Source organism: Protobothrops mucrosquamatus, unplaced genomic scaffold (assembly GCF_001527695.2).
Source record: "Protobothrops mucrosquamatus isolate PMUCROS unplaced genomic scaffold, P.Mucros_1.0 scaffold2947, whole genome shotgun sequence".
Taxonomy (NCBI): domain Eukaryota; kingdom Metazoa; phylum Chordata; class Lepidosauria; order Squamata; family Viperidae; genus Protobothrops; species Protobothrops mucrosquamatus.
Window position 1 is genome coordinate 33,905 of NW_015388970.1, and position 10,116 is coordinate 44,020.

At 46.8% G+C, this 10,116-nt stretch overlaps 1 protein-coding gene across 1 annotated transcript in view; it reads left to right on the top strand.

The window, feature by feature from the left end:
* Positions 1-7,034: 7,034 nt before the first annotated feature.
* LOC107296722 (zinc finger protein 729-like) overlaps positions 7,035-10,116 on the top strand; it is a 45,014-nt gene continuing 41,932 nt past the window's right edge. The window contains 1 exon segment of the mRNA XM_029286126.1: positions 7,035-7,134. Within this exon segment, the coding sequence (XP_029141959.1) occupies positions 7,035-7,134 (100 nt within the window).

Genomic DNA, 10,116 nt, shown 5'->3' on the forward strand with positions numbered 1-10,116 from the left:
GCCTTACTGAAGTCCAAGTAAATTATATCCACAGCATTCCTCTGATCCACTAATTTTGTCACGGTCAAAGAATGCAATAAGATTTGTCTGGCATGATCTGTTTTGATAAACCCATGTTGGCTTTTAGTAATGACTTTGTTTGCCTCTAGGTGTTCGCTGATTTGTTGTTTGATTATCTTTTCTAGAATCTTCCCAGGTATTGAGATCAGGCTGATAGGTCTGTAATTTCCTGGATCTATTTTTTTTTCCTTTTTTGAAGATGGGAACTACATCAGCTCTTTTCCAGTCCTCTGGTAGTTCCCCAGTGCTCCAGGATCTTTGAAAAATATAGTTCAGTGGTTCTGACATCACATCTGCCAGTTTCTTGAGAATCTTGATGTCAAGGTTCTGACTAATGAAACACTTCAAAGAACAGGCATTGTTTATCCTAAAAAGTCTTTATTCGTGCAACAAAGTGTCGGCACAGCATGGAGGGATGGCAAGATTTGAAACATTGGATGTTTTTTGCTTTGACACTTGGGGTGTAATCCATCTGGTCCTTGTGATTTGAACTCGTCTAGGCTGGACAGGTGCTCACTTACCATTTTCTTGCCTATCTTGACTTGTGTTTCTATTCTGTTTTTTATGGCACTGTTTTTGATAGGTTGGTCTGTTTTTTCCCTTTGTGTAAAGACAGATGCAAGAAACGAGTTAAATAGTTCTGCTTTCTCCCTATTGCTTGTCACCTTCTTACCACTTTCACCCATTAATGGACCAATCATTTCCTTCACTTTTTTCTTGTTTTTTACATGTTGAAACAACCTTTTTTTGTTATTTTTGTCTTTGGTCGGGGATCCCCAACCTGTGGGCCATGAGGGTTTTGCAACTGAGCCGTGGAAATGGCCGGCACACGTGTGCAAGCATGTGTGCCGGCACATGTGCACGCATCCTTACGCAAGCGGGGTGCGAGCGAGCGCACATGCCTGTGATCCATTTCTGCAAGTGGCAGGTGCACATGCACATCGCTCGTGTAAATGGAGCTGTGCATGGTCTTGATAGGTGCTTTCTGGTCTGCAAAGCCAGAAACATTGGAGAACTCTTGATTTAAGGTGTAAGAGGATTCAAAACATGGTTCTAATTAAAGTGGAAAATCGTGCATGTTGTAGCAGCTCTTTCATCTATTTTTTTTTATTTGTATAGCTGCCCATCTTATATATGGTTCCGACTGGCTTACTATTGACATAAGAGCAAAGTAAAAGCACAACCAATAATTAAAAGCGACAAAATAGCAGTGAGAATAATCAAACGCCACACAATATAATCAGACAACGGGCTCATCCACACTATCAGGGCCCCAGGCTTGATGACAAAGCCAAGGTATTAATGCTTTAAAAAAGGCCAGCAGGGGAGATGATATTGCCATGACAGAAAAACCCCACCTCCTACATAGCACTAGATGCCACTCTTGGTGATGGAACCCAGAACAAGCTCTCTTAGGCACAAAGCCAGACCTAACAGGATGGATAGACACTACAGGTAGTCCTCAACATACGACCACAATTGAGCCCAAAATTTCTCTTGTTAAGGGAGACATTTGTTAAAGTGAGTTTTCCCCCATTTTTCAACCTTTCTTGCCTCAGTCATTAATTACCGCAGTTGATAAGTTAGTCACCCGGTTGTTAAATGAATCTGGCTTCCTAATTGACTTTGCTTGTCAGAAAGTCACAAAAGGTGATCACGTGAGCCCCCAGGACACTGTAACCATCATAAATATGAGTCAGCTGCCAAGCGTCTGAATTTTGATCACAGGACCATGGGGCCATGCGGCAAAGGTCGTAACTATGAAAAAGGCTTGTTAAGTCCTTTTTTTCCAGAAGGAGATCATGTGACCCCAGGACACTGCAACCGTCATAAATATGTGTCAGCTGCCAAGGGTCTGAATTTTGATCACAGAATGCTGCGGTTTTGACCGTAACTGTGAAAAGGGGTCATAAGTTTCTTTTTTCAGTGCTGTTGTAACTTCAAATGGTCACTAAATGAACTGTTGTAAGTCAAGGACTACCTGTACTGGAGAGAGGGGGAAGGGTTTCAATAAGTAACCCAGCCACAAGGCATGAAGCGTTTGGAGTGGTCTAACTAACCAGGGGGAAGATCCTGGTGTAGAGTCAAACAAGAGCCTAACTCTCTAGGACAGTGGTGGTGAACCTATGGCATGGGTGCCAGAGGTGGCACTCAGAGCCCTCTCTGTGGGCACTCGCGCCGTTGCCCCAGTCCTAAGCCTTCAGCTGGGTTTTATAAAACCTTTTCGCTTTAGGCCTCCGCCGCCGTGTGCAAAAAAAATAAAGTTCAATCAATCAGTCAATTTCAACTTCTCGTGGAAAAAAAAAAGATCTTGCAAAGTTGGAATTGATTGATTGAACTTTTTAGTCCCACCCAGTCTGCCGTTACCACCTCAGCCACGCCCACCCAATGGGCCACACCCACCCAGCACCTGACGATGCATAAGTGGGTTTTGGGTTGCACTTTGGGCACTCGGTCTCTAAAAGGTTCGCCATCACTGCTCTAACAATTCAGAGGGAGATTGTATCTTGAAAACAATAACAAGATTATTATATCCTTCTACACTCACACCTGACCCACTGATGTCTTACACCAGACATGTCAAACACAAGGCCCCGGGGGTCGGATGCGGCCCGCGAAGTGGGTTTCATGTGGCCTGCAAATCCATCCTGGAAACAGTAAGGGAACGGCCCCCGCTGCCTTGGCCCTGGCCCAGGCCGGCCGGGAGCCAATGTACAATTTTGTGGTGGCCATCTATGCTGAAACGCATTCAGTCTTAGCTCCACAAGGCCGTCCAGAAACAGCGAGGAACCAGCCCCTGCCGCATTGGCCCCGCCCCCTGGGTGCATGGGGAGGGGTCACCCTTTGTGAGGAATAAAGAAATGGACCATGCCTTGGCGCTTGCCCCGGTCCCACCCCCTTCTGCCAGAGACCCTCAGATCTGTCCCACTCCTACCCAGGCCCCCACAGGTACCCTTGACGCGAACGATATAGAGCTGGCCATGCCCACCCAGCAGGCCACACCCACTCCATCTACGTCCACCCAGTAGGCCACACCCACCCTGCTCACACCCACCTGCCCCCCCCCAGGGCAACTGCAATGCTGATGTGGCCCTCAATGAAATTGAGTTTGACACCCCTGTCTTACACCCTCCAATGACCCTGAACTGAAGTAACCTTTGTGATTCAAACCAGAGTCAGCCACAGCAAGGTGAGGCGAGAGGTTTTCATTGGCTTTCTTTGCAAGGTATTTTTTTTTCCCTGTTAGGAAAGTGATTATATTCTCAGCTGTGCTGTAGGACGATCAGTCTCGGGCCAAAGTCCAAACTTTACCCTCTCAAACTCTTAACCCACCCAGTTCCTCTCCGAACGACCACCCCTTTGGCTTCCCAGGATTAAAAGCTGGGGGCGCCCGCGGGCGCCCTCTTGTAAGAGCCTCCTGCTTGCCCAGGTCAGCAGGAACAAGCCTTCAGGATCGCGGAGGAGCCGAGCGGAGTTGGGCGAGAAGAGTCCGAGGAGGGAGAACAGCTCAGTTCCCTGCAGTCCTCAAAATCTGGCGGAAACCCTTCCGGGGAGGGAGGTACATCTGCCCGGCTGCAGCTGCGCGGCTGGCCTGGGAAGGCGGAGCGCGGATCCTCGTCCTGCGCGCCTCTCTTTTGGGGATCGCGGGCTCGTTCCTCAAGGGCCGGTGCGAGGGAAACTCCCCACTGCCAAGGATCCGACCAGCCCCTGCGATTCATCTTTGCCCCTTGATGAGACGCTTCATAAAGGGTCAGGACTTTTGAAGAAGCATCTTTGGGGGGGAAAACCCCTCTGGAATACAAGGTGGAGAGGTATTGTGTGTGTGTACTTGTATGTTTGTGCGCTGCTCTGGAATACAAGGCAGAGGGGTATTTTGCGTGTGTGCTTGTGTGTTTGTGCGCGCTCTGGAATAGAAGGTGGAGGGGTATTTTGTGTGTGTGCGCTCTGGAATACAAGGCAGAGGGGTATTTTGTGTGTGTGCTTGTGTGTTTGTGCACGTTCTGGAATACAATGTGGAGGGGTATTTTGTGTGTGTGTGCTCTGGAATACAAAGTGGAGGAGTATTTGGGTGTTGGTGTGCTGTGGGATACAAGGGGGAGGGGTATTTTGTGTGTGAGTGTATATGCTCTGGAATACAAAGTGGAGGAACATTTTGTGGGTGTGGGTGTGGGTGTGGGCGCACTCTGGAATACAAGGTGGAGAGGTATTTTGTGTGTGCATGTGACTGTTTTATGTGTTTCCCCCCTTTTCCTGCATTAGGGTTGCCAGGTGTCCACTATTTGAGTGGACAGTCCACTTTTTTCACATTATGTTCACTATTTTTTTTCACAAAATAGTGGACATTTTTTTTTATTCAAAAGCTTTATGATGAAATGGTACGTAATCTAAAGCTGTACAGTCTACTTTTTTTTACTACTTAACCCCCCCCCCCCCCGCTTGTCCGCTATTTTTTGGAAGCAGACCTGGCAACCCTATCCTGCATCCACTTTTGGTCACCACGGCCGAGAAGAGCAACAAAGATGATCAGGGGACTGGCGGCTAAAACATATAAGGAACGGTGGCAGGAAGTGGGTATGTCTAGTTTAATGATGAGAAGGACTAGGGGTGACATGAGAGCAGGGTTCCAATATCTCATGGGTTGCCCTAAAGAAGAGGGAGTCAAGCTATTCTCCAAAGCACCTGAAGGCAGAACAAGAAGCAATGGATGAAAACCAATCAAGGAGAGAAGCAACCTAGAACTAAGGAGAAATTTGCTGACAGAAGAATTAAACAGTGGAACAACCTGTCTCCAGAAGTTGTGAACGTTCCAACAGTGGAACGAAGAGGTTGGACAATCATTTGTCTGAAATGGTATAGGGCAGGGGTCCCCAACCCCCGGTCTGTGGACGGGGACCAGTCGGGAGGATGTCAACAAGTGGGCCACACAAACAAGAAAAGCTCCATCCTCAGGATGCAGGCAGTATTCAAAACCACACCTGCTCTAGTCCGCGGAAAAGCCTTTCTCCATGGCACTGGTCCCTGGTGCCCAAAAGGTTGGTGACCTCTGGTATAGGATTTCCTGCCTGAGCAGCGGGTTGGTTTAGAAGACCTCCAAGGTCCCTTCTAGTTCTGTTATTCTATTATTCCTCTTAGCATGGGAAGCAAAAGCATTAATAGGAGCAGTAATCATTCATTCCCTTTAAATGCCACGGAATTCACATGAGCGATTTGCAAAGTGTTGTAAGGTTTAAAAACAAGGAAACCACAAAAGAACGGAGGTGGTGGGGGAGAGGATGGGAGGCAGAGATAAGAAATCAGAAAGAATAGGCTGGCTGAGGAATTCTGGGAGTTGAAGTCCACAAGTCATAAAAGGGCCAGGTTCGAAGACCCCTGGAATAGGGCTTCAGTAATTTCAAGGCCTTCAAAATCCAACAGGGTGGGTCACATTTGAATCTGGAGGGAAGGGAGGACTCTCGATCTCATTCTACAGTTTTGAATAAGGTTGCTTTTTTTCACTCAAGGAAAAACTTTGGATTTCTTTTTGCATTTCTTTTGCAACAGGGAGAAAATAAATGAACTCCCAACAGGCAGAAAGAGGAGTCCTGGCTGTGACTCATAGGATATTCTTCAAAATTTGATTAGAATAGAATAACAGTGCTGGAAGGGACCTTGGAGGTCTTCCTGCTCAGGCAGGAAACCCTATACCAGGGGTAGGCAACCTTGGCTCTTTTATGACTCGTGGACTTCAACTCCCAGAATTCCTGGGAGTTGAAGTCCACGAGTCATAAAAGAGCCAAGGTTGCCTACCCCTGCCCTATACCATTTCAGACAAATGACTGTCCAGTCTCTTTTTAAAAACTTCCAGTGTTGGAGCATGCACCACTTCTGGAGGCAGGTTGTTCCACTGATTAATTGTTCTGAGTAAATTTCTCCTTAATTCTAGGTTGCTTCTCTCCTTGATTAGTTTTCATCCATTGCTTCTTGTCCTGCCTTCAGATGCTTTGGAGAATAGCTTGACTCGCTCTTCTTTGTGGCAACCCCTGAGGTATTGGAACACTGCTATCATGTCACCCCTCGTCCTTCATTAAACTAGACCAGGGGTGTCAAACTCAATTTCATTGAGGGCCGCATCAGCATTGCAGTTGCCCTTGGGGGGGCGGGTGGGTGTGGCCAGGATGGGTGCAGCCTACTGGGTGGGAGTGGAGGGAGTGGGTGTGACCTACTGGGTGGGCGTGGCCAGCTCTACATTGTTCATGACAATGGTGCATGTGGGGGGCTGGGCAGGAGTGGGACAGATCTGAGGATCTCTGGCAGAAGGGGGTGGGACCAGGGCAAGTGCCAAGGCATGGTCCACTGGAGGAGCCTCACTGTTCCTCTCAGGCCATGGGGGGGGGGGCTGGATGGTGGTGCGGGCTGCCCGGAGCCCTGGGCAGCAGAGGTCAAATGCCCAGCCTGGCCCTCGAGCACCCGTGGCACCAAGCCCAGCCCCACTTCCCAAAGGGGGCGCCCAGCTGTACTTACCGCCTCCTCAAGGCTGCTGCTGCTGTGCTTGCTCTCCTTAGCCAGGTTGTTCATGATGGGTACCAGGGCAAAGTCACAGGGAGACTGAATGTGTTTCAGCATAGATGGCCACCACAAAATTGTACATTGGCTCCCAGCTGGCCTGGGCCAGGGCCAAGGCAGCGGGGGGGCTGTTCCCTCACTGTTTCCAGGATGGCTTCGCAGGCCACATGAAACCACTTCGTGGGCCGCATCCGGCCCCCGGGCCTTGTGTTTGACATGTCTGAACTAGACATACCCAATTCCAGTAACAGTTGTTTATATGTTCTAGTCTCCAGTAGCCTGATCATCTTTGTTGATTTTGAAGTGCTTCTTCTAGGGTCACTCTTAAGATTGCCCATCGCCTTGTAAAGATGATTCTGCATTGCCCTTCCTGATTATTTCCAGGGGAATTTTCTCTGGTGCTGTTTCAGATCCGGAAATCTTTGAGTTAAATGGCTGCTGAACTGCCCATGGGAAAGGAGGTTGACCCCTCTCCGGAGCTGCTGTTTGGGGGAGTCACTCAGGAGGATCCACCTCAGAAGAAACGATCAGGTAAAGGCATTCTTCTGATGCTGTTTAATCCTCCGGATTTATTTTGTCTGAGTGTCTTTGGAGATTCTCAGTCATCCGGGTCATAGTTGTCCCAAAGATGCTTTATCACGAGGCAACTGGACTTTCTTGTTTTTCCTTTGAAGACGTTTCACTTCTCATCCAAGAAGCTCTGACTGGAGGGTGGGGAATGGAAGGATTTATACTTCTTGCAGACAGCTGGTCATTTGCATTCTTGCGTGGGGAAACAAACCAACCACTTCATAAACGCATGGCACAACATAGGAGAAGAAACCCATCAGGACAAGATTTGGCAGTCCATCTCCATTTAAAAAACAAAGCCCTCATTTTGGACAGAGAGGACTGCTGGTTTAAAAGAGGGGTCAAAGAGACCATCTATGTCAAAACTGAACAGCCCTCTCTCAACAGAGGGGGAGGGATATGACATCATCTATCTCCTGTCTACAACACAGTCCTTTCAGCAGTTCCAAGAAGGCTCCAAGGCCATTTGCACTACTTAGGTGACTCTGACAACACAGATAAGCCTCCAGGTGGCCTCAAGGACTCTCTAAAAGAATGCAAATGACCAGCAGTCATTCCATCAGAAATGGTGTAGAGCAGGGGTGTCAAACTGCCAGCCCGCGGGCCGGACGCATCACCGGGAAACCATGCCCACCCCATTGCCGGCAATGGAGAAAAAAGCTCCGATACATTGCGCGACATCACGTGACGTCACGAGTTTGACATGTCTCTTGTAGAGTCTCCTGCTTGGGTGGAGTTTTGGAATGGATGACCTACAAGGTCCCTTCCAACTCTATAATTCTAATTTTAATTCTATTCCATTCCATTCCATTCCATATTCTATAAAAGAAAGGGGTTCTTTTCTAATTACCTTCAAAATGAGCAAAGCTGCTAAGTGTCAACGCTGCAAATACTGTATATTCTTGCTTTGACAATATGCAGCACTGTCTGGTATTTTTAGGATTAATGCAGAGCAGAAGAGGGTGGGGGGAAAAGCATGGGAAAGAAAGAGGAAGGAAACCTTTGACCTTCACACTAATTGGATAACCCGTGATATATGACAGCTAATTTAGGGAGGGAACATGCTGATAATTTAACTGCTCAGAGGAAGAGAATTTCAGATCTTAGCATCAACTTTCGTTATGCCTGTGCCGACATTTTGTAACAATAAATTACTTTTAGGAAAATCAATGCCTGGAAGTTCTTTGAAGTGTTTCATTAGCCGGAACCATAACACTAAGCTCGTGCTCTACCCTTATCATTTCCATAGATCTGAGTTGGACTTTGATAATCGCCATCTCTCATATCTCCACTGGATCTTCCTTGGTCTCCCATGACTGATAGAAACACCACTCAGCACAAGCCCCATACCTAGGCTTCCACTGTCTCCCACTTTCACACAACCTCATCAGTCTGAGTAACCCAGATGGGCTACGCTCTGGGCACAAGGCACTCATGCCTGCCAGACCTCCAGTTCACATAAGGAAAGAATGGACTTTCTGAATTTGAGGCTCCAGAATAGAGGAAGGGTGTTTTTATAACAAATAGTTCCTGGTTTCCCCCCCCCCCCACTCTCAGAGATAAGAGCGCCATCGATGGACTCTTCCGGAATATCTATTGTCTTTGGTGGAGGAATAGCAACACGTGGGCTTCCAAGGAAGGTACGAAAATCTTTCCCTCCTTCTGTTGGCAGAGAAGAAATTGAGGTTTTACTTCTGTAGAATTAGCCAAACCCATGAAAGTTTATACCAGTTGTATTTCTAATCAGAAGCCTGTATTTCTCCAGGGAAGTTGTTAATTGATCCTAGTTGAAAGCAGGAAGTTATAATAATAACAACAACAGAGTTGGAAGGGACCTTGGAGGTCTTCTAGCCCAACCCCCTGCTCAGGCAGGAAACCCTACACCATTTCAGACAAATGGCTGTCCAGTCTCTTAAAATCTTCCAGTGTTGGAGCATTCACAGCTTCTGGAGGCAGGTTGTTCCACTGGTTAATTGTTCTATCTGTCAGGAACTTTCTCCTTAGTTCTAGGTTGCTTCTCTCCTTGATTAGTTTCTTTAAATAGGAATGAGAGTAGAAATAGAAAATAGAAATAGAAGTAGGAATAGAAAGGAATAAGATTAGGAATAGGAATAGAATATTTTATTTGGCCAAGAGTGATTAGACACACAAGGAATTTGTCTCTGGTGCAGAAGCTCTTGGTGTACAAAGCAACAGAGGAATAATCATTGTCGTCATAACTAATAGAGGAGGTAGTAAGGAAGTTAAGAAGGATAACAATAATGCCACAGACGTACAATATGGGTAAATAGACATTAGACAACACTATAAGAATTAGGTGTTCAGCAGAGTGATGGCACAAGGGGGAAAAAACCCTGTCCCTATATCTAGTTGTTTTGGCATTCAATGCCCTATAGCGACATTCGGAGGAAAATATATTTTCCATTTAGATTATTCAACTGTTCCTTAGTAAGAAAAGTTTGTACACTCTGCTGTTTTTGTTTCAGAATGTCATTTCGTTTGAAGATGTAGCTGTGTTTTTCTCTGTGGAGGAATGGGCCCTGCTGGATTTGGAGCAAAAAACCCTGTATCGAAAGGTCATGCTGGACAACGCAAGGAACGTGGCTTCTTTAAGTAAGAGATTGTTTTTCTGAGCTTAAACTGCGGTGGGAGGTATTTTACAGTCAGACATAAGCAGTTAATTTCTTTCTCAGAGGAAATTAGTAGAAGAGAGTGTCCTTCTCTGCCTTTCTACTCCTACTTTGTTAACAGATGGTCTAAAACCTTGTACTCTCTCTAGCAATAGCACTTAAGACTTATATACCACTTCACAGTGCTTTACAGCCCTCTCTCTAAGTGGTTTACAGAGTCAGCATTTTGCCTCCAACAATCTGGGTCCTCATTTTACCCACCTCGGAAGGATGGAAGGCTGAGTCAACCTTGAACTGGTGAGAATCAAACTGC